At 35.1% G+C, this 26,384-nt stretch overlaps 1 protein-coding gene across 1 annotated transcript in view; it reads right to left on the bottom strand.

Moving 5' to 3' along the window:
* Nucleotides 1-288: 288 nt before the first annotated feature.
* gna12a (guanine nucleotide binding protein (G protein) alpha 12a) overlaps nucleotides 289-26,384 on the bottom strand; it is a 64,216-nt gene continuing 38,120 nt past the window's right edge. The window contains exons 3-4 of the mRNA XM_088936796.1: nucleotides 7,498-7,548; nucleotides 289-5,350 (exon numbers count right to left, since the gene is read on the bottom strand). Of these exons, the coding sequence (XP_088792922.1) occupies nucleotides 4,781-5,350; nucleotides 7,498-7,548 (621 nt within the window). The 3' untranslated portion in view covers nucleotides 289-4,780. The remainder of the gene's footprint in view (nucleotides 5,351-7,497; nucleotides 7,549-26,384) is intronic.

Raw genomic sequence — 26,384 nt, 5'->3', positions numbered from 1 at the left:
AGGTTAATGATCTGGAAAGGAATGCCAATTGTTAAAAAATTAGGTTGTCAGTAACAGCATATTTTCTTTATAATATCTTGATGCTCTGAATTTATTTTAGCTACTGCTCAACGTTTACCAAGGCCATAAACTTGCTCTCTTATTAACAGGAGCATATTCTCTGCAGTGGCATCTTTGTGCATTAGACATGGTGATTACCAGACATCTAAGCCTGGCCTATAACATTTTTAAGGAGAATGCAGGACATGGCTTGCTGCCAAATAAAATCTAAAAAAATACCTTCAATCAACATATAGTATATTTAATGTATTTATACAATTCATATATACAGAACAACTGCAATACAGTTAATCAATTCAGAATTTAAAACTTTTTACAATCAAGGGACATTTTCATTACAATCACTGTGCTAAATAAAGTGAACAGAGAACAACCATGTGGTTTGACACTCTCAATGTAACACTATAGAAGAGGAATGAAAGAGGCCTGAAAGCTGAAATACATAATTTTATTACTCCCGGTTTTCTGGTTATAGCAAATCAGATCTAATTTTGTTTTCAAAGTACTTTTTCACAACAAAGCATCAAACATGATGTGTAACACTCACAAAGGTGAAGTTTCAGGGCACTCCGATCAAGAAATTTAAATATTACATTCACTGTAAACATAATATTTTTTAATATTTACATAAACCAATGCATTTATATTGTGCCCAGCTCTATTATTTTTGAAATTTTTGTATCTCAAATTCTAAAATCAGATAAAGTCTTGATAATTCCTTTGGACGTTATATCATATCCGGAAAACAAACCACAATCCATTATATTATGTTCTTAAAATAAACACATGATAATTTTAAATGGTCATCATAAGAATGAAAGTCTTATATTTAATAGCTAGGCTAATTTTCATGTTCATGTCTCTAATCAGTAAGGGAACAAGGTCAATATCTGTCTTTTTTATTATTAAGGCTTTCATAAAATCAGAAATTGTTTTGTGGGACTTTTGCTACTCAGACAGACTAAACAACAGTCTTTCTTAACTGGCATTTAGCTGTGCTAGATGTTTGCCATTTTAAATAAAGAGGCCTGTTAGGGGATGATATGGGTGTGTGGGAAGCTGGGGGAATATAAATGAAATTTACAAGCTTTCAAATACAAGTCAGTTCCAAATTACTCCTGGCTATAGGAGTTTTTTCAGCAAAAGCAAATTTAGTCTTCTGATTACAGGGCAAGCCAGGAGACCAGAATTTATTACAAGCTGGCAAGGTTAAAATGTTGGTTAATTTTTACTAGTCTGAGGGACAGATGTTAATCAGTTCAAGTTCCTTTGTTCCAGAAACAAAACCTTAGATTTTCCTTTGACACCTTGTACAACTTTTCACCTTTACTAATCATAAAGAACTACAGCACTTCATTCAACATAAACTGTTGTAATTCCAAAATAACATCACGCAAGTTCTCATTCCTCTGAAGTACCACAGCACAAAACCCACTCCCCACATACAAAAGCACTGTTTTTATCAGTCAAAAAACTTATGAGATGTGACAAGCAACAAATATATCATTAGGACTGGAAAATCAGAGGGGCCTACTGCATGTTCCTGATATGGAGAGGATGTAAAGGAAATAAAATTAATAAGAAGAACAATTTGAATACACTACAGTGTTATGTGAGGCCTATATATTATACCAGGTGGAATCAATTTGAGGAAATTTATTAAGTTTGCAGAATCTATTTAAGCAAATACTGATGACAAAACCAGATTACAGGAATAGATTACTAAACAATGATCATAATTCAGATACACATAAAACATTCACTGTTTAGCCATTCTGTATTTGCCAGTTTTTAGACAAATCAGCCTAATTTAAATGTGCGAAGTTAACTTATTTCATTAGTTGCGAGCTCCAGAATACTGACCCATGTCCCTTAACTTGATATATTATTTCTATTTGCAGTCTTTTCTTTTTAAATACAGGACTTAATTTTTTTGTGCCCATGACAAATAACTAAAAGTTATTTGGAAAAAGAACAGAATTATCTCTTAGCATTTAAGCCCTACAAATGCAACATAATAGGTTAGCTACATGGTCAATCACACATCTGCAGAACAAAGGCATTATCCCCAGGGGATCCTACTGGACACTACTATGGAACCCAGTATCTTTCAAAAACCTTGCAAAACATGCTTTAAACACAAATTAGATTTCTAGTGCAAAAAATGTAAATTACAAATACCATCATTTATCAGTAAAAAATATAGGACATCTTCAGGACAACTTTAGTAGGAATGCTATTCTGGAATCACTAGGTTCTGATATATGTTGTTAAATGCCAGGTTTTCCAAACCTTTTCCTCCACAACAAAAAATATTTGTTACTAAAAATAACACTCTTCCACTGCAGTTACATGCAATTTTGTGAATTTAAGGACTCTTAGTGACTAATTTAATAGCCTTAGTCAAGAATTCAATTTTAAGAACCAAGTGCCTGCAAAATAAAGAAACAATGAAACATCTGTTAGTTTTGAATCAATCAGAGCTCTCTTGACAAAGTGTGACTTTGAAATCTGATATCAGAAGCAATAATACTAAAATAAAGGTTAAAATACACTAAGGGGTTACAACCAATGGAAGACAAACTTTATACATTATATTTACAATATACACATTTTGCTCTTTTCAGAATTTAGAAACCATGATGTAAATAATGTTTACAGAAGACTGTCCTATAAAAGTGTGTACATCGTAATGGCATTTTTCTTTAAGCTCATACATTTTTTACTACTGACAAAACCAATATAGACCCGAGGATTCAATATATTAGAGCTGTGTGTTACAATGGAAAGTAAATTACACCTTTGGAATGAACACTAACAATCTCCTAAATCTACAATGTACAGTGGTATTCACATTCTTTAAAAACTGAGTAAAGCCTCCCTTCGCTCCAAATTACATTTTGAAGGATTTAAGAAAAAGAATTGGGCTATTTGAGCCATAAATCAGTTAAGTATTTTGGCTTTACTAAAAAATCAATATGGAGATACAAGAAAATGTTGGATTTTGTCAAATTATCAGATTATTATTCATTTTCAAAAAGAAAGCGACAATTATACAGCTACAGGGAACACTAAGAACAAGACTAGGCAGGAAAGAGGTTTGACACACTGCTGTATGCACTTAATGGTCATATTCAAGAATAGAGTTGTAATGACCATCAAGGGTTAAATGCAGAATTGCTGATTAAGCAAAGTGCACATCTGTGGCAGTTACACAATAAGGGTCTCTGCTTTATGACAGGAAGTGAAGACGGAAAGACATTATATCAAATATCAAGAAGGCATTGACTTGGAACTCTATCACACTGGGATGTGTCATAGGCACTATAGCCTACACTTGGACAAAAAGCAATCTTCTAACTTCTGCTTCTCATCATACTGCTATCTACTGTCATACAAAAATGTGTCCCAAGGTTTTATTCTGCCTAAATAAAGGCTACACAAAAACAACATGAATTAAATAATATTAGTGTTCACCAGTAGATATTTTAACTAAGGAGGTGATATGGTGATAATGTGGAAAGTCATTTAATCATTGCTTTAACTAAACAGCTGTAAAAATATGAATCCCATTACAAATACCTTCAGCACAGTGAGCGTGCTGTCAGGTTACTGGTTAAATCAGTGCTGTAGAAGCTTAAAAATTTAGCTTTGTTGTTAATTTTAAGGCTATTGGCTTTAAATAAAATTAACAGACGGCAGTGTAAAGCTTTAAATGTAATTGTTCAGTTAATGTTCTTTACAGTTCTTAATTATACGTATGCTATAAATTCAATTCTTTCAGTTTTTGGTTTTGGCTTCCAGTGCTTATAGCTAGGCTTTTCAGACTGGATCTGGAGGCACACTGAAAGAAGACACAACAGTTAACAGTTAATAACACTTCAGTCCTAAAAGGAAGGATCTTATGTTAAAGCAGTTCCACTACAGTAGTCTGAATTACTTGTTAGACAGAATAACCTATATTGCCTTTTACCCCGTAGCACTAGATAATGCAAAATAGGTTTTTCTCTCCTTCAACCTCCTCCCCCCAAAATACTTTTTGCTCTCATATCTTTAAAAATGCTATACAAATTAAGAAGTCTATCTGATTTGATTTTAGTGGGCACCTGTCCCTTCCTATTACAAGCATTCTTGACAAAGGCGGTGCAGACTAAAAAAACACATATACATGTTTTTATATTCCCCTTAACCATCGGTGTCTATAGAATTCATTATTCTGACACCTTAGGGGGAAAATGGCTGTTAACAAGCTGTCAGAATCACTGCTGTAAATTCAAACAATGAAGAAACTAATCTGTCACACAGGCACTTAGATCTCAGTTTGATATAACTGCAGTATATGCAATAGTCTTTAGTGCAATACTATTATATAGCCATGACAATGTTAATTTGCATTCTGTATATTAACACTATCTAAATACAATTAAAGGGTTTACAACCAATGGGAAAAATAATTGATACTTGTGAAAAAAAAATGTTTGCTCCTGTGGATGGAATATTATATATACCCTGCAGGGCAAATGCTTTCATCAGATATAGCTCTTACCACTATAGATGAAAATTTGGTATATTGGTTAAAAATTTAGAAGACCTGGATTTTTTTTTACACCTATAAAACCTAGGAGTTATACTACTGTCATTAGATGGGGAGGAGAGCGACTTTGCACTTTGAATGTGTTCAATCGCAGGAATGGATGCAAGGCACTCAAGAGAGGTGCGATCACTGCAGCATGATGTCCTTGAGGTTCTCTTGCAGGATGGTATCCTTGACTGCATGGAAGACGAAGCGGATGTTCTCTGTGTCGATGGCAGTGGTGAAATGGTGGAAGAGGGGTCTACTTCGGTTCCGCCTCTTGCGATTAAAGCACTGGACCAGGTAGGCCTGCACATCCTCCAGGCGGTGAGGGTCTCCCTGGAAGTCAGAGAAGTGCTTCTTGATGCTGACCTTCTTCACCTTTTCCACCAGCAAGTCCATCTTGTTAAGGAAGAGAATGATGGACACGTTGGAGAAGAGCTTGTTGTTGACAATAGTCTCAAAGATGTTCATGGACTCCACCAGACGATTGGTGCGGCGGTCTTCCATCAGCACCTGATCATACTCGCTGGAGGACACCATGAAGAGAATGGAGGTGATGCCATCAAAGCACTGAAACCACTTCTGTCGCTGTGAGCGCTGACCTCCCACATCCACCATCTTGAATGGGATCTTCTTGATGACAAAGTCATGCTCCACAATACCTTTGGTGGCCTTTCTTGCCAGCAGGATATCCTGCCTGCTTGGGATATAACTCTGAAATTGATTATGAAAAATAAAAAAAAATCAGTATCCTACCTTATTAACCACACTAAGTGGCTAGTAAAAAATAACCCTGGATGAAGAATATTTTGACTTGTCACATTGTGCATCACATCAACAAGATAAATGCTAAAGCAGTGGTCTCCAACTCTTGTCCTAGAGAGACCCAAACCATTTAGTTATACAGGTCACATATTTGTAAAGATTAAGAACATCTCCAAGCTTTTTAATAATCCAAGTAATTTGTTCAATTAAGAAAGGAAAGCCTCTTCCTTGACAGTCTTGTCTGTAAATTATTAAATTTAACAAATTATCTGCATTACGAGCACAGGGTAATTGTTCCAAGTCTAGAAATTGGTGATTGAAAAGTGACCTCTGAAATGTGATGAACTGAGGGTCTCCAGGAGCAGAGTTGGAGATCCCTGCACTAGGTGGTCAGGTTGTAAACGTAGAAAAAAAATGGAAATCATTTCACATAACCTATATGTCTTAACCTTAATGTTGTTTGATGTTGTTACTCTGATTTGCATCTTACTCCATGACTGGCTAATCAAAACCCAGTTTTTAACACATTTTCACAGGATTATCACTCCTGTGTAAATGTGTAAATGGACTTGATGACTCTGCTAAGCAGACTAAGTGAACAGGAACTTACTGATTTGCTGTCATGAAATGTATACAGAAAAGCTTCTGATCTGATTTTTACATATCTGATTTTACCAAAACTTATGTTTTAGAGCAGTTGTTAAGTCTTTTAAAATCCAAGACCATTTTCAAAGCAGATGTCATATTTATATAAACGCTACTCTACATTAATTACACAGTTTGAAGAAACCTTTCTGAAGTACTAAAAAACATTTCTGAAGCACTTAAAGAGTTAAATATATTTAATGTAAAATGTTACTATCATTAAGCAATAGAGGAAGCCTCATTCTGCAACACCTACTACTGTGGTTAGAAAAATAAAGAGAATTAACAAGAATATGCAGCTGTATCTTGAAAGGTTATAAAAATACTATTCAAAACTTTCTCCAATGAAAATAAAGAGTATAATGCCAGTGATTTGTATTCATACAGATCACCAGTACACAAATTTTGCAATATATAAGACAGCAATCTAAACCTATTAAAAATTATATATTCATTTTTTAAACGGCAGAGAGAGAGATGCTAAGAAATTAAATTTACTTTAATTAAAGATGTAGATATAAGGTTAAAATTAGATATAAATGTATAAAAGGTTCACTGATTGACTACTGTGATACTAATATTATCTGCTTCAAGTGACAGAACATGGAGAGTGAATCTTTATTTTAAAAATAATATTTAACAAATGTGTATTTTTTAAAATACAACTGAAAAATTGAATATGGAATTTCATACCAATTAAATATAGTGAAAACAACAGAAAATACTGCTGAAGTGACAGGACACATTTTAAAATATTGTTGTAAAGGCTCCCAGTGGTTGTACATTTAAACTAACAGCTAAATAGCTGGCAGTTGTTTAAGCAATTCAATATCTGAATGAACTGAATGAATGAAGGGAGGCTCAGGGAACCTCAAAAACCTCCATAGAAATTCTCACATTATACAAAGCACTGCAAGACCTTTTGAATTTGGCAGTTAATGGTATTCTGACTCAAGCCTTTGATGTTCAGGAAATTATCACACTGCAGTTCCTGAAGGCCTTGGAATCAAGCCCAAATTCAAGATACAGTGAAGTAGATCCCTGTTTCTCATTGGATTGGGATTATGGGTTCTTGCTCAAGCTACTTTTTTTTTACCAACACAAAATCTGACCATAAATGGAACTTGAAGAAGGCTGGCATTTGTCCCGATCCTAAGTACATAACTGAAACAAAAACAGAGTAGGCTGTCTTGTATTATGTTTTTTAATTTGCTCTTCAGTGTATTTAGTCACAAAAAGAACAAATTAGAACATTTGTTTTCATTTTTTCAAAGTTTTGCATTGATATAAACTGGAAAACCATGTAGGATGTGACTAATGGAATAGTATAGTTCACACAGTCAGTGCAACTGAGGGTTAATTCTCAATGAGAATACATTTTTGAGATATGAAACAGTATTATTCAGACATAGGCTTGTGAAACTCATTATTAAGCTAATATACATACTCACCAGTTGCCCAATTCGGTCCAGGTTGTCCAAGAAATATTTCACTGATTCACCCTGAACAAAAAAAAAAACATTTTACTTTTGGTAATACCAATTAGAATGATTTATATTGTTTGTGGGGTGGGGGAATTCCTTGATTGGTGTAGTTCTGTTATAAATACTGTTCTTAGTGCAGATTACTGCACATTTGCAATGTATATACTTTTAGTGTAATCTATTCTGATTACTTTTTCCAATGACTCCAAGCTCAAAACCACACTCTATCCAAGAGGGATATGCAAAACAGGATCTGAAAAAGAACAGCTATCAGCAGTGTAAAGCAAATTACAAGCAAAATATAGCAGAATTAAGAACCATAGTTAAGTCGGCCTGTTCTAGCCTGCTGGCCTTCTGTTCTGGATTTGCTCATAAGCAAGAAGACAGACAAAAACACAGAGCAAAATGAGCTATTAATGTTGTAATAATAATAAATCAAAGTAGAAAATAACTGCAGCACAAAATACTGTTGAATTTTATCCACAAGATTAAGAAAATAATAAGTCTCTCATATTGTTGCAGTGAATATGTTTTGATTCTAGAGGAGACTTTGTTCTAACATCCTTTCATGAACTTCCTAACTCTAGGTTCCTAATTGCATTGTAACTTACCCAAACCTACTAGTCATAAAGGAGAAGATATTTTTGTAAACACTGCTTTTTCCTTTAAACTTTTTTAAGGGTTATTACTCATTGAAGCCCACTGGATTGACTTCTTTAATATTAAAAAACACTAAGAAGTATTAAATGCTTAAGTGCACTAAAGTAAAAATAAAAGGTGTAAAAAGATGGGAAAATGTATTGTGACAAACTTATATGAGTGCGTTACAGACAGAATACCTGCTACAGGTAGCATGGTTCTCAACCTCACACATTCTGTACATGCAATTGTAAACTGTAGAAAAGATTAAAGGAATAGCTTTAGCATAACAAAAATGAAAGTTTTAAAGGCTAAGGTTACTGTTTTTACAACCTCCAATTTAAGAATGTATAAAACAGCAGATCTATTCATATGTAGGAGCAAAATGTTCCAGATTACTTTTCAAGATGCACTGCTTTATTCCTGAACATATTTTTAGAGTCAGTTATGCTGCCATATTTTATATTTTCCTGACTATATATTGAATATATTTAGGTTAAATGTGGAACATTTGTAAAATGGCACAAAAACTTAAAAGCTATCCACTTATTTGAGACATCTTGGCAAACCCACGGTAGCAGAGTAGGCACAAAATTAGAAAGAATCTATCCAAGAAATTATATTTTAAAAAAGTGTAATGAAGCACTAAAAACTGTCTTTTGTGGATGCAATTGTCATGTCTGGATACTGAATATTTTTAGTTAATAAATCTCTGTATTCCAAGAAATACAAAACTGCTGAGCTTCCATACTGTATGCTGTTTAATATTCTGTATAAAGTACTACACCTTTCCCATGAAACATAGACAAACACTTCAATTATTTGTCAGACTGTGATACATTTGAGTCTTATTTACATAAGTAAAATGTACTTAAGTGTTAGTAATAGAAGCTTGCTGTTGCTGCTTGTGGAAAAATACAGATTATTGGTTATCTTTAATCACATACAGAGCTGTAACACTGGTATTCATTCAGCATCACTAAGCCAACATCAAACAAATTGTGAAGAACTACATAAAAATGCCTTCTTCCTGAAATGGATGTTTTTCACATTTTTTTCTATTCTTTGTCACTTTCTAACCCTGAGACCCCCCTTAATTCAAGCCTTGTTTTTCAATAGTGTGCCACTAAAAAGTGTCTGTGAACAGCTGAATTGCTTTGAAGCTTTGTCTCTGAAAACCTATTTGACCATGGCTCTCTGCTCAAGTTCCTGTCTGCAGTGAGGTGTCTACACATCCCAAGTCTGCCCACGCTTCCAACAGGAAACAGCTGTGTGTGGATACAGGAGGATTTACAAGACAGTGCCACCCGGGGCTTTAACCCTGGCCCCTGCTTATTTACAAGCCCCATCCTGGTGAATGAAGGGAAATAAAGCTTAAAAGATTGAAGCCAACTAAGAGAATCTTGAAAAGGAGATATGAACAATATGATTTTATTCTGTATTTACAATGTTTATATAGTGGGGTTTTGCATTAGTAGTTGTAAAAAACATGAGATAGCAATATATGGATAAATGCTACAGTGCCCAAATAAAATTAGTCATAAAACTCATGTTTTAAAATGTTTAAATGTTTTTTTTATTTCTAATCTCTTTCTGAAGTAAGAGCTCTTGATTTTACCACCATCTCATAGCAAGGAAACAATCAAACCCAGAAAAATGAGAATCGGTGCCCTCTAACCTCCAGATTAAACACATAGTCACCAAGGAAACCCAAACAGGAGCTGTTGCCAAGGTACATAAGCCCAAGGGAGAAGGTTCAACTAAGCCATTAACTGAGAAACTCAGCATAAAAAGAAAGGGACTGTTATTAAAAGCTATTACTAAGATGCCCAACCTTCTTGGACAGATGTCCTTTTAGTTGAATTTAGTATACAGTGTCACAGCAAAATAATACAATGCTTAACCCTGATAATGACATTTTGAAATAACTGTTCCCAGGCTTAAATTTTTGCATTTCAAATAAAGGTCAAACTGTGCAAAAACAAAATCATTTTCTTCGGATGTAAATGCTTTTAAATCTCATTTTCTTTTTATGAAGATTTTATGCAGTTCAATGACTCCGAAACATTTGACCCCTCTCTCCTGTATGTCATTTAAGCTGTGATCTGACAGTGTGGGAAAGAAGGGTAAAAAAAATCTTTACTGCACAAGGGTTTGTTTAAAGTCTCACAACTACCAAAGTATGTAGTTGCTGAATTTTACTCAGAGAGATAACATATACATGTTTAAATTCTGCAACTAAAGATAACAATACAGTCAATCCTTCTCTTTCAACTATCTTGAAAGTAACAAGGCAAGTTTTAAGGGAGAATTCTCCATCATGATCAGTTTCACTCAGGGTTGTTTCTTACCAAACCAAACATTCGAAATGTATTAAAAAAATAAAATCTGTAGTTCACAGATACCCATGGGTATACATGGCCTAAACATTGCAGATTCGTTCCAGGATCTCTGAAACAAAACAAAGTCAACACCTTAGCATTTGTTATCTGGAGGTATTTCTATGAAGAAGAGACATTACAACTTAAAAATAAGTATCATCTTATTTTGTTCATCTGGTACCTCTGGACCTTCCAGCTTCCAGCAAATGTTTTGTTTGGAAACATTGTTGCTTTGGGTTGTATTAGAGATATTTCAGATTATTCTATTTTAGTGCAGGGTCAGCAGTTCCTTCCTGGAAGAGCCTATTTTCTAAATCCATAAAAGAGACCAGAAGGTTTCCTGGTGCTGTAATGCACCTCCCTAAGCTTTCCGCACATTGTGTTTTCCGGCGATGGAGCTGAGAAAAACACAATCAAAAAGCAACTAGGAGCACGAAAGACAAAATTCTGCTTTTTATTGTATTTCCTATTTATATAGGAAATGCATATACTGTGCTGTGTGAAGTTTCCAGCTCATGATTGTTTGTTAAACTTGTGCCCACAACCACAAAATAAGGCTCATAAAATAAGCATATTTAAAACAGGACAAAAATAAAAAAAATCAGTAGTTTCACATTGCTAATGTAGTACCTTCTATGCTTTCTACATCAGAAAGACTTGATACATGTAAGTAGAATATTTTATTATAGTTTCTGTATATGATGTTTTATGTATGCAAAATATTTTTAAATAATTCAAGAGATCCCTAAACTCCCCCTTTAACTCAATGTGTAATCTGGTCGTATCAGCTTTTAGGAAAACACCCTTTAAATGCTATAAGGAAAAGAAAAAGAAAAAATATTATGTTTATGTCTGGCAACATCAAAAACATACTGTTTTTTCCAACAACTATGTTGTTTATTGCTGGTAATATAAAATACACATAAAACAATTTTAGAATGCTAAACTTTGCCATTTTGCAATGGATAAATGTGATTTTGTTACAATGCCCAATAAATGAGAGGAGCCTATGGGAACACTTGCACGTTATCCTACTGCATGTGAGAATCACAAGCTTGCATTCCAAGAAATGGCTGTACTGATGCCAAAAACTACAAAATGAGACAAGATCATTTCCCTCATTAGTGGATGCTTTTACCCAGCAACAATTTCAATGACTCATTATTTTTACCTTTTATATGTAAATAAGGTGTTTATCAGCAGGAGTCCCATAAACATATGTGACTGTGTATCCTAATGCAAAAAAAGTAGACACCTAACTTTTTTTGTCAGAAAAGATACGATCTGGTTTTACTTACATTCAGTTTATTGGCAGGGTTTACCCTTGCTAAATTGCTGTATATATTGAGGCATTCACACTATAAAGAAACTTAAATGCCTTTTAGAACTGCATCTCCTGCTGGCTCTGGTCCATACTCCTGAGCACCTCCTGTGCTCACTGTGCTGCTGGGTAACTGCACACTTGAATGAAGTGTGAACTGATGGCTTAAGACATTTATATCTTTATATTTGTTTCTACAAAAGAAAATCCACAAAAGACCAACAAAATCTAGAAACATGGCTGCATATCCATGAAATATCTGGGGGGAGGGATATTTTTTCTTCTTTAACCTAAGATTTTTTTTTCCATTGACATACTTAATATCCTTGGCTTCAGACCAAAAAGCTTCATTTATAAAAAGGCCCCTGTGGTGACTTAAATGTTTGAGTTGGATAAAGGCAAAGATCCAAACGTTATCCCCTACAATGAGATCTAACACACCCAGTAAAATATTATTTAAATCTAACTTCATATCCATGATATGAAAAAGTTTTATATTGTTTAACATTTTGATTTGATCTTTTAACATTTAAGAAATGGAAAGGAAACCTTTAAATAGTATATTAAGTATGGCTTTTAATTTGTTTTCATGGTATTAGACTGATAAAATGACTCCAAAAAGAAAAGTCTAGAAAGAAAAATGCCATACACAGTTATATTTTTTAAGATAATTCAAATAGACTCCTTGATGAAGATCACACATGAGATATGAAATGGTAATACTTGAAGACATTTTAGTTTGAACAAAATTTTAGTTTTGCCATTCTAACTCTGGTTCAATTTTTCTTGGTTATCAATTATTAGCCAGCAGCCATATCACCCTGCAACTCACAACTGGCAACCCACTGAAGCTAAGCAGGTTCATATGATCATATGAATGAGTGAGATCAACCCTTATAAATACTGATTTAAAAACCAAATTCTAATCTCAGGAAATCTCAGCTAATCTAGTTTTGAACAATCTGTTAAATGTAGTTAAAATGAACATCGGAAATAATTTCCATTGTGAACATAACTGTTCCTGCCAGGGTTAGCCACAAACAAAACAATGTTTTCTAGATTTAGAAAAATCTAGAAATATAATAACAGAATATGTGATTTATGCCAGAAAACAAGACAAGAATTGTTGGCTTCTTTGTGGATATCTCTGAGCACTCTCTGATTTCTCAGCTTTCTTAACTACAGTGGTATGTTTAATTTTCTGAAGGACTTATATGAATGTAAAAAGCAAAGGAACAATAGAGATCTCATCTGAACACATTAATTGAGTCTGTGCTGGTCTGTACAGCTATCGCTTTCACTGCTCTCCTCCTATCTAAGGACAGTGCAGGCGAAGTTTAATAGTGGTTATCTCCTGACACTGTAGGGTGATCTGCCCATTTGACTACTGTGCACCACTTCCCATGAGTACCTGCCAAATCAAAATCACAAGCAACTGGGATGCAAACCAGCAGTCCCTAAACACATAATTTAGTCTGCCTAACATAGAGTTAAGATATCTTAGGCAAGCACAGAGGAATCTAAATCTGGTTACTGTGTTAAAATGTTCTGATAAGCATGAACATTGAACAAACCTTTACAACCTAGCCAGAGAAAAGAATGGTCTAATTCCATTAAGTTTACTAGATACTATACATACAGTACACACATTTTCCTCTCCAGTCCCAGTTCCTCTCCAAAAAAAGAGTAGAGCCTACAGCCCTTAAGATATGTGGAGGTCTGACACCTCTGGTTTACTGTGTTGAATGCAGAACCCTACTGGTGATTAAACACTGAATGAATCACCAACAGGGTTTTGCATTCAACACAGTAAACTGGTATACATACATGAACTTATTTTTAAATTTGTTTCTTAAATTTATCAGTTTTGGGAGTAGCCAAATACAGTATGTGTGCAAGCTAATTAAAAAAACTGTCATTGCACCATACAGCAAGCAATTTTTGTATTGACAGAAAAATGCTTCTCTTAAGTGTTAAAGTTCTTAAATGTTCTTTAAAAGCACACTCACAGAAAGGGTTTCACTTTTGTTTGAGGCTATTGTCTGACTGAAGACTGCAAATGTTTGCTCCAGACACTGCTTCAGACTAGAATCCATTCCGGTTATCAGTTACAGAGCCATGTCTTACATATTCTTCTCTTGGACTTTCACACATACTTTATGTGCTAGCCCAACAAGACAATATTTCGCTTCCCCTCAGGTATTATGATATGCTGACATTCCACAGTGATGCAGCAAAGGATCTACATGTTGCTGAGGGGGAGAACTGCAGCTCCAGTTAAAGACAGATCTGTTCTTTGGCATTTTTCCATACAAACCTCAAGGATGTTCCTCCCCTCTGGTCCATGGCCTCTCACTAGAACCGGCTCCAAAGAAAAAAAAAACTGACACATCTGTTTAGATCACAGATGTTAGCAAAGAACACCGAGCAAATCTCTGAACTTCCTTACTCATTCCTCTCACTGTGCTGGTTTAGAATCAAACCCGGCCAAGTCCTTCCACTTTCAACAAGTTGTGATTAAAGCTGCCATTTCTATGTTCCTTTTATCTTATCACCTCCCAAAAGTAATGGAAGCACCAGAGGAAGAATTGTAAGATGGGTAGGTCTGTAAACAAATTAATTGAGGAACAGTGGGGAAAAAAATGTTTGTAATATTCTATTCCTGTAGCACCTCTTTAAAGACTTGGCTGATCATGAATTGTTTTTTCTAGCTTTCTCCCTTGGGTTTGGAATTTAGCAGAAAAAACAACATATTTCCTATCTGTTAAACAAAAGCTTTTAAAGTCACTAAACATTAGTTGTGAATAATGTAAAGAACACTGAGAAAGTCAAATTAATAACCACGCTGGGTTGCTTCATCATTTGAAAATTTGCAATCAGATAAGTTATACAGCAGATGGTTTTTTTCTAAAGATCTCATAACTAAAGATGAATTTCTTTTGTGATGCATGATAACAGTGTAATGAGAAACACTCTTAGGATGGACTGCAGATAATATCTACTATCTTAATAAAAACAACAGCAATGCAGGTAAACCTCTTTGTTAATATGGAACATCATTTCAATTAATTACAGAAAACACATGCATCATATTAAAGAAACCATGTTTTCACTCTACTGTAATCTCAATTGGTGAACTTATATATAGAACTAGTCACGGTACACTGCTTCAACAATGAATAAAAAATTGCATCTATAAAGAAAGAACCTATGACAATGTTAAAACGCCTTCTGCACAGTTTGTTAATCAAATCTTTTTCTCACAGTTGTTGAATTCCTGGTATATACAACTGTGCATGGGTCCCAAAGCCTATGGATTATAACTGCTCTTTGTGAAAAGCATCAAATTAGTTTATAGTTTGTATGTTAACTACTTAAAAGAGCTAAAGGATATAGTATGCATTCCAAATTATGGTCTAGCAAAAAAATGGTCTACATTTCAATAGTGCGTTATACAAAAATAAACCTTGCAGAAGAAAAGAAACACTATTCTTTTTAATTACTGCCAGGATACAAGTGGACATTGGATAAAAAAGTGAAACATCCCCAAATAATTCGTTTAAAGTGATGAACACATTAATTATTAAAAAAGTAATTACACTGAATATCAAAGTAATCACCACTAAAGAAAATATAGTAAATAAAAGTTCTTATGAAGAGGCACAGACATATAGGTTGTGCATTACCTCTAGGATGCTCTAAGCAGTGATAGGTCAAACTGAATGAAAATGTTGATGTGATGTGGTTTTGAATTATTCACTGAACCTGCACTGTTGGTGACATTTGATTTAATCTTAAATAAACAATGCAACAGCTTTATACTAGTTGGTATAAAACAATGATAGGAGAAAAGAAAGTTAAAACTCCCTCAGTAATGCCCTTCACTGACACAATGAACCTGCTGCTGTGTGATGGCTGCTCTTCTGATTCTTAGCCTCCCGTAACAATAAGGTATGCCTGCGTGGACAACCATTTAATGAAATGAAATGATAATGCATGCTGCATTACTCAGATGGATAAGGCAAACATTCATAGCAATGTTCTCGTGTCCAATGGGACTGAAAGGACTTGGGAGTTTTTGTTGAACTGGGGGAGTTAAGTTGAACAAACTTTCCAAACATTTGGCAATAAGTAGGTTGGGAGGTGTTAAAGGGAAGTACAGTTTGATTCTGGACTAATCACAGAGTACTGCAAGTGGAAATAATGAGCTCTGCTAAGCTTTACCACAGCTGGGTTGACAAATGGTGAGTCAGAAAAAAAGCTAGAAGAAACTGGGAAAACTTTTCTGGAAATGTTCCACAGGGAATCAACTTTCTTCAACTCTACTGCAGCTGTTATGTTGTTATGCACTACAGACAGATTACAATCAAGCTCTCATCCATTATTTAGAGTTGTATTGTATTTGGTAAAAAAATAATCACAAATTCCGATACAGTCATCCAAAGCATAATACCAACATCTGTCATTTCTCGTGACCCCCTGTATAGGTTACATTACACACAATTCTGCACAAAATTAAATTGATATTTTTACATTATCATAATTATATAAAATACATTTTAATTGCACAGACCAATTTAAAAACTCCTTGCAAGATGGAATTAAATCATAAAAAAGTCTAACTTCTTCAAAACAGACATAAAAATGTTTAAAGGTTTTAGTTTGAAGGACTTTTTTTCTGAGTGTTATAAAAGTGATTAGGAGTGTTGTGTGCAGAGTAGCTTTGATAATGATATTATCATATTAAATCAATAATTATTATTTAACTAAATAACTGCTAATACACTATCAATTAAATTCACAACCAGGTACTTTGAATCATTGTATCTAATTCAAATTAGGTCAATGTCCCTCAGCTACCAGAAAAAAACCATTTAGGTGGCAACAGTCTTTAAAATATATAATATTTCATCGCTCTATGGAAAATGAGGAATAAGCATTATGTATAAATTATAAAATCCAATTTTCAGTTAGAAAATACCAACAAAAGATTTACAAAATTGAATTCCCAAAGTTCATGGCATCAGCACCAGACTATGCAGCAAATGGAATAACCACACCCGCAGAGAAACATAAATGAATCTGACCAGCCAGCCCTGCAACCTCAAAATTGGTCAAATTCTCCAGGGTCCCCCTACAGCAGCAGAGTATTCTCAGTGGCAGTGGTATCGACTTTCAAGAGCTTTCATTTACTGCATAGAGGCATAGTAATCTCTGACCTGACCTATCCATTCTGGTTGACTTTTCACCAGATGGTAAAATATTGTACTGCTGAGTCTATGGCAGTTAAAAATTTTGAACACTCATTCACACTAGCATCTTAAAAATACATGGATGTTAAAACATGGTAAAAAAAACTTCTAACTTCAAATTTAACTACCTAACACATGGATGCACTTCTATTAGCAACAATTTGCATATTCATCAATGTAAGCTCCTTGTAGGTCTATACAAGGACTTTGGCTTCCATTCAAATATGCTTTGTAAGCACCGTTCACTCCATGCATCTGGCCATGTTTTGGACCAAAATACAATTGCAGTCATAATTATAATGACAGAATGACTGCTCTGTATTAAAGCGTAACCTTCCATTACTTAAGGGGCAATTGTACACTTTACATGCAGTTGTGATACTGACCTATGAACACTCATACTGGTGAACATCAGGACACAATATAGGAGGTGAAGTTAATATCAGAGGAATGAACCTGACAGAAGAATGACTCCATGTCTTACACCAAATTAAATTATTAGAAACTGTGATCTCTCAGCATATCTAGCATGTCTTTGTTTTCAGTTACAAACTGAGCAGTAATTTAGATAAGGCTTCGAGTACAGTGCTCTGATTCCTCTCTTAAAGAATAAACTGCATTTCAACACAATACTGAAACATTTTAAACTGAGCTATGGCACTTTAGTTGAAAAGATAAGGCTGTTCAATTTCTTCAAGAGGTCAATGGGCCTCTGGTCAAAAGTTTAGACGCTAAAAGCTGAACAATGGAATTCTTTTGCCACTTTGCTCAGATAAAACAGAAACATCAATTCAACCATTCTAATTTTACATCTTGCCTGCCCAAGCAGCTAAAATATTAAAGGACCTCTGCAGGAGACAGAAAACTTATCAGAGAGGGAAAATCCATGGGAATATATCCTTTAATTTTTTCAATACCTTATAGGGTTGAAATTTATAGGGTTATTATAAACTAATACATTAAAGAAAAATTTAGCCTTGAGAAATGTGCTTCACTTTCTTTGGGACATGTGCCCATCGATCTTCAGGCACTGGCTCATGAACTACTGGAAATCAAAGACAAATCATTGCTCTGGACTAAGCCAGCTAACTACAGAAATAATGCCTTCCTCTATAAAGATTCCTCCATTGGATAGCTTATCTGAAGACATCTTTATCAAATGTCAGATTTATGCAAGAAAAACTCCTGTTAATGAATCTAAATTCCAATGAATCCAAATCAAGTCTGTAAACCTCTTTACTTTACATACTTTTGGAAATGTATTTACTCTTGGACCATCTGGAAGTTAAAACAATCCAAAAAGAACATTTATTTTACCTCAGAGAAATACAACAAGGCATTTTTTATGGGGATTTTAAAGTTCCCAATGTCTTGAACTTTATTCCTCTTCCATTTTTACACATGAGCTTCACATCCATTTAGGCACTTTAACCTTAATCTCACAAGTGCATCACAACACGCAAGAAGTGGCCACAGCAGGCTGGTGTTTATTCTTATATGATTTCAAAAACCTTACACCTATAGAATTAATTTTTTTGTGTAAAAAGTGTACCCTTTCAAACAAATTCAGCTCACAGAGGTCTAATAGATATGATAGATTCCAGAAAAAAAACATATCATATGCAAAGTATATTCCTAACTTCACTATGGATTGTTAGCTTCGGTGATCTCATGTCAAATTTCTGGCACTGGAACACATCTGCCCTAACAATGCACTTCCAGATGACTATTGCACTAAAAATATACTTAATGAAAATATCCTAAATAATATATTTAATATTGAAAGAGGACATAGGTGGAATGAGACATTCAGAGGCATCATATTATTTAATTACCAAGGGATATTTGGTTGACAAGACAATGATCAAACACAGATCGAATTTAATTTAAATTCATTTCAAATTAGTGGACTTGTCACATTGGAAAAGAAAAACAATCTTAATTCAAGGTAATTAAATAAGAATTATTTAATTAAATAAAAACAAAAGGCCTGCATTTGGCCCATCTTACTAATTTTTATAGTTTAGTCACTAAGTAAATCTAAAATTTGTCCTATCATTTCTTAAAGAAACACATAATTTGGGCCTCAAACACCTGGCTTGAAAAATAAAATTCTTCCAGGAATAAAATCCTGACAACAAAAAAAATATTATTATTATTCTTTTCAGCTCCTGTTTTTTTCTTGCAAAGAGTGACAAGTTTATTCCATCCTTTTTGGAAAATGGCACCTGTGAGAGCTGTTTCCATAGTGGTTATGATGTCACAATGGGGAATGGCACATGTCACGTAAGGTCAGAGGTGAAAAATGTTAAGCAGCCTGAACTGACTAAAACGAGAGAGAGCCATCATGCTTTTTACTGCATTTGTATGGGGCTGATGAATAAGGATGAAACAATGTCTCCAGTTTGGCACTAATTCACAGTCTCTGTACCCAGATTAACAGGCTGTAGAAAAGGAATGTTTGAAAAGGTTAAACAAGTGGCCAGAATGCATGAATAGGCATGTTGGAGGGAGGGGGGCATGGAATGGGGAGGAGTTAACAACACCAAGAAATCCACCTCTCCTGCTCCATCGCTCCTGAAACTTAATCTCAAACATGTTTACCATTCTCAACTCTGGATCTGTAGACCATCAGGCTGCAACCCTAACCACCCACACAATTCAGCACAGCCCTGTTCGGATGTTTTCTTGGCAGAAGCCCAAGGTTTAACGGCAGGAAATAATACGGTTTGGACTGAGGTGCACTTGTGGAGCATAAGCCAGACAGAAAGACTGCTCCCTGCTTGGCCAGTGCTCAACTAACAGGTTTCCACAGAATAAAGAAGGGACAGTCAACAAGGACTGTGTCATTTACATCTATGAAAAAACTTTGTCTCCTGAAGCCAAAAAAATTGAGTCTTGTGGACAAATCTAAAAAGCAAGATGAAATTTCAGTATCTTTCATTTTCAAGATAACAAGCCATGAAAAAAATAATCAACTTTAGTAACAGAAATAATAACAATAACACAATGGGAAAATTAAGATTACATGCATTTCACCACACAGCAAATCTAAGGCACCTATGCATGTCCACCTCCTAACTGGCATTGCAGTCTGTATCTCACACAGATACAAAAATAATCTACCTCAAACTTCTTTATTCATAGGAAAGGAATAATGCAACAGTGCTTGTGCTTCTAGGTCTTAGTGCTGCCTTTGACACGGATGACCACTCTGTTTTGTTACACAGGCTTGAGTGTGAGGTCGGCTTATCCGGAACCATCCTTAAGTGGTTTACTTCATATTCTCATTATGTTCAAATATCTAATATTTGTACTGCTTCATCATTTTCACCAGTTCAGTTTGGGGTACCACAGGGGTCAAAGCTGGGACCAATATTGTTCTCTCTCTACATGCTGCCGCTAGGTAGGATAATACAAAAACATAATGTTAACTTTCATTCATATGCTGATGACACGCAAATATACATTTCATTTACACCAAATGACAACTCTTCTATTATCACTTTAGTTAATTGCATTAATGAAGTAAAGACTTGGATGTGTGAAAATGTTTTGTTACTTAACTATGATAAAACTAAGGTTCTGTTGTTTGGAGGAAACAATACTGATAGGACTACTATAACTTCAGCACTTAACTCAGAAGATTTAAAAATTTGCCTCAAAGACTTAGCACGTAACCTAGGCGTCATATTAGTCACAAGGCTCTCATTTAACTCTCATGTTAAAACAGTATCTAAAACATGCTTCCTACAGCTAAGAAATATTGCAAAACTACGGTAGTTTCTCTCCACTCAAAGCACAGAGAAATTAATACATGCTCTTGTATACAGCAGGTTAGACTACTGCAATGCCCTATTATCAGGGAGCACCAACCACTCTTTCAACACCTTACAGTGAATTTAGAATACAGCAGCTAGAATTGTTACTAGGAGCAGAAAGTACGACCATATAACCCCCATACTTAGCTCTCTTCATTGGCTTCCTGTCAGGTACAGGGTGGACTTCAAAATCCTTCTACTTACTTACAAGGCTCTCAGAGGTCAGGCACCTGTCTATCTAATGGAACTTATTAATGTTTACCATCCAAGTCACCTGCTTAGATCACGGAATGCAGGTCTTCTTCATATTCCACAAATTAATAAAATAACAGTTGGTGGTAAAGCCTTTAGTTACAGGGCCCCTAGCTTATGGAACAGTCTCCCACCCCATATTCGGGATGCCGAGTCAATCTCAGTATTCAAATCCAGACTGAAGACCTATTACTTCAGCCTAGCCTACTCACACCTTACATTATAGCCTGCTGCTGGTGCTGCTGTACATGCCATTGTGTGCCTCTATGTTGGCCCACCAGGTAGATACATCTTTTCTGACCAAACTATCCTATTCTCCTCCCCACATGTCCGGATGGTGCCCGGGTTGGGTACCATCTGAGTTGGATGCTGCATCACTGCCATGGATTAAAGAGGGACTTCGTGGATACAGCTATCGTTTAGGAGGAATTTTCTGGTCTACAGAGATCTGGATGGAGTACAACACACAGAAGACATGATGGATGGATGGATTAATACCCTCATCGTTTCCTTTTTTAAATTATATAATGTTAGCATGCCCAAAGGGGTTGGGCAACAAGTTGACCTTGGACCCCTAGAGGTTTTTTCTCTCCTTACTAAGGAGTTTTTGGTTCCTCTCCTCCATTGTCTTTTGGTCTTCTGTTGTGTATTGACAAAATGTATCGTCAATTGAATTGTTAAGCTCCTTGGGGCAACATTGTTGTGAAAGGCAGTATATTAAAATAAATTGAATTGAATAATGAAATTACTGAAAACTAAGGAAAAGTCTTCAAAACTAGACCAGTGCTTCTGAACTAGACAATTTGCAGTAAAGGATACAGTAAACAGGAGGTTAAAATAACTAAACTAAAATAGCTAAATTACCTTTTTACAATATCAATAGTAAATACTTAAAATATTTGTGTTCTTGTAGTTAAACTTTATGGGCAAGTGGGCTACAGAAATAAAACATTATATGGAAGACAGTCTTAAGTACTTTTATGGACAAACTCATTTTAAAAGGACTTCGGTTTGGTGAGTTTCTGTTTTCTGACTCATTCTATGAATGCCTCCCATCTAAGGAGGACTGTAAGATATGGGGGGGGGGGACCAACACTCACCTTTTCAACTTTTTTGTTTCAGCACAAATTATGACAAGTCTATTACTGCAAGCTTTTTTCTACTGCAGCCTCTCTTCAAACTTCAAACTCTTCAAACGTCACTGAAAAGTCTTTCACCCGCTTTGAATACAGTGACACAGCTGGAAACCTAACTATGCAGCCAAGTCACCATGAAATTTACCTGCTATATGAAAAGAAGCCTTCAGGGGTGTTTGTTAGGGAGGTCTGGATTCTGTTTTAGCAGGAAGAAAGCCAGTGGAATATACAAGCAAACTACAGTTATGCATTGTTTTTTTCATGCAGTACCCATTTTGAGAGCAGCTCAGTGGTACACAGATCAATACTGTGCCAGAAACTCTTATATAACAGATATAAGAGCTAAAAACAAAACAACTACTTTCTATCCAATATTTTTGTCTGGCAAATATAAACATATTTACTGTACATATAGAACATTTTTATACTATACATAGTCACAAACTGCAGCCTAGTCAAACAAAACACAGTAATGGACAAAAATACACAGGATTTGACATTCTTTTAAATCTGAATTAATTTTTTTACTTCAAGACCAAACCCCATGGTAACATTTTGTAAACGTCTGAATGGAAAGTTATAAACAGCAGGACATCTTAAGGTTATGCTTTCTAATATCTTTTTATAACAATTACATTACATAATTCCTAAAGCAGAATTACTTTAAAAAGACTAATGGCATTTTTTAATGTGGGTTTTTGCACCAGATTCATCCCAAGGTGAAAGTTCAAATGGGTCAAGACATGTAAAAGAAGCACAGTCCTGTCCAATCCTAAATCTAGGGGGTCTGGATGTGATTGTGTGATTGACACACCAGTACATTTCTCATTGCAATTTATGAGTCTGAGCACAAACAACAACCAGCACTTACGGTTGCCTTGTGTGGTGGTAACTGGTCAAAGACACACAACTATAAGATTTCTGAAACAGTACTTCCCCTCTAAAACTAAATGAAGCAGATCTGAATTTCTTAATTTCACATGCTTGCAGCTCTGCATCTTAATTAATTGCAATATTATTCAGGAACTTGGCAAAGCTTAAAAATGTTATTTAAAGAAAACCAGAAAAGGAGTACAATAATGTCACACTCAATTACTCTGCAGTCTTTATGGCAAAATAAGTTTATAATAAGAAGGAAGCTCATGTAAGTTAAGTGCTCTTTCAGAACATAAAGAGTTTATGCCTGCAATTTGTTTTAGCCTTACATTTTGTGGTGAATTTGTCACAGCTGCTTTGAGTTTAACTAGGAAACTTAATTAAACTAGTGTGGGTAAGTTTAATACAAACCTTTAAGTCTTACTTTTGACATTTAATATGGCTCACACTACTTAAACCTTTTTAAATTTGTTTCTGTCAATAATGTGATCAAAGCTGGTTAATAAAAACCAAATGCTGTTAAATCTGTTGATCAGTGTTTACTTGGTAAAATTACATTTAAAATAAATAATGAATTAGAAGAGTTAAAATTTTCTTATGATTCTACATGGTAGGCAGTAGTTGTCATCTATGGGTTAAAACTGTGACTATCATTAAACAAACTGTTAAAACCATGTGTATGGTTTCAAAAGAGCAAGTTCAGACAGGAGACAATATACCAAAACTGATAAAAAACTAAAGTCAACTGTTATCAAGAAGCATGCAAAAGGTTTGGAAAAAGTAATAATTGCTTACCTAGCTGAATATAACTGTTGTACTACTAAACCTGCTAAATTTGTGGCATACAAAATAACTTTTCAGGAATACTGGACGGATATTGATTACAAGAAGGAAATGCCACTTGTCGTTTTAACACCCTATATATTCAACATAACTGGAAGGTTCTGGGTTCAACTCATAGCTGTCGTACCCCTGAACAAGAAACATAACTCACATTGATCCATTAAAATGCATATTTATATAAATGGTTAACAATCTACATTACTTAAGATAAAAGCATCATAGCAACAAATAAATAAATATCAGTCATATTGTACTGCTGCATGACACTTTATGGCCTTTGAAAATCAAAAGCCACAGTAAACGGATGCAGACAGACTTCCATGTACTTCCATGTCAGTCAAATTTGTCTCCCTTTAATAGTAAGTTCCTTAACAGCAAGAAAGGTGATAATCAGTATCTGTACCTTTGCCTTGCATAAGTTTCAACATAATTAAAAGCAAATTTTTCCTAATATCACAAAAAACCCTTAAATTCCTGAAAAATGTCGATTCAGGAGACAATTAAATTAGACCTTCTTTCTGATAGGAGTTATTTGAGAATATAATCAGCCAGAAGCTACTGTACATCACCTTGCAGCTCACAACTAGCAACCCACTGAAGCTAAGAAGGTGTGAGCCTGCCTTTACCTGGATAGGAGACCTCCTGGGAAAACTAAGGCTGCTTTTGGAAGAGGTTTAGGGGGGCCAGCAGGGAGCAGTCCCCCTGTGGTTTGTGTGGATCATAATACACCAGTATAGTGATGTGGACACTACTGTAAAAAAAGCATTTCTCAAAAAGTAGGGATGTTACCCAAGTGTCCTGGCCTAATTTCACCCTGGCCAATCATGGCCTCCGAAAAATCCCCCTGGCTTCATCACTCCTCCCCACTGATAGCTGATGTGTGCTAAGCGTACTGGCGCACTTTGGCTGCCATCACATCACCCAGGTGGGGGCTACACATTGGTGGTGGTGGAGGGGAGTACCCATTACCTGTAAAGTGCTTTGAGTGCAGTGTCCAGAAAAGTAAAATAAATGTAAGGATTATTAATCAAGTATTTGGAGCCTGAAAAATTAGAAATACTATAAATGATCCAAAATACTGTATATGTCCTCATCTTTTAAAATACTCTTTAAATGTATCCTTTTGATAAGTTTATTTATAATTTTTACTTTTACTGATTAATCAGATATTTGTTCCTTGCAAACAAATCTGGATCCCATAACTTGCCCTGAGAAAATCAGAGAGGGTTTTTTTTCCATATGAACTTTTCTGTTGGCCAAGATGCAGCACATGATGGTCTAAGAAAAGCGTTGTATACCCCTTACAAGAAAAGGTCATAAGATCAGAAATTGCCTTATTTTCTCTTTGTAAAGGCTTGGTTGTGACTATATAAAAATGAGCAGAAGATGGCTGTCTCCGGTCGAGTGTTTTCCTCTCTTTCTCATGGTCTGTGCCAGTGTTTCCTGATGGGAATATACAGATTAATTACAGCTGTGCTCAGCCTCCGCCAAAGAACTTGTACATTCAAGTGAATCCTCTGAGGGTTACAGTAGTAGGAGAACAGCTATTGGATGTTTTTTGTTTTGTTTCAAGCCCAAGGCTGTTTTTTTCTCATAAAGGATTTTCACAACTGTGCCCATCACACAACACTGTGAATTTTTATGGTCTAAGCAAAAGAAAAACATACAGTAAAAAAACAAAAACACTCAATTTTATGAGCATCAAAAAGCTGTTACCCTTATATGCACAATGTTAATGGGGTTTCGCTTACCCAGGACTCCTGTTCTAAAGATGTGAATAATTCATCACTGAAATATATGAATCCTTATCCTGGTTATTAATCAGAAAAGATCCAGAGGAAATGAAGATGAATTTCACACACCTCCTACACCTGATACAATCACAATATTTATAACACTGTCATCAAGATAGAGTAGTTTAATGTAATTCTAAGGCAAGTGCAAATGAAATAAATCTATGTGACCAATTTGGGCAAATCTACAGATAGTATCTCGTTTATACAAGAAAATTATTAAACACATGTTCCTACTATATTAATACTGTAAATTGCATTGAACTGTATATGCAAAAATATTGTTCCTTGCAGAGTAGTATTGACTTAAACAACAGCAGAATAACATCACACTCCTCTTTTTTGGAAAAAGAAAATCTGTCTTTTGTATGCATTAAGTACAACACCGTGTAAGTAAGCATTCCCAGGTTCCCATTGTTTTCGCCGTTCCTATGACAAGTAGAAATGACAGCTTTCCAAATGTATGTTCTTCTTGATGTAAAGCTGCAGAAACATGTACATAGGTTTTTGTCTACTCTTTGAAACTCTTTGAAAAATTGA

The sequence above is a fragment of the Atractosteus spatula genome, chromosome 18, assembly GCF_055471065.1.
Source record: "Atractosteus spatula isolate fAtrSpa1 chromosome 18, fAtrSpa1.hap1, whole genome shotgun sequence".
In the NCBI taxonomy this organism is placed as follows: Eukaryota; Metazoa; Chordata; class Actinopteri; order Semionotiformes; family Lepisosteidae; genus Atractosteus; species Atractosteus spatula.
The sequence above is the reverse complement of the archived record's forward strand: the minus strand, read 5'-3'. Positions and strand labels throughout refer to the sequence as shown.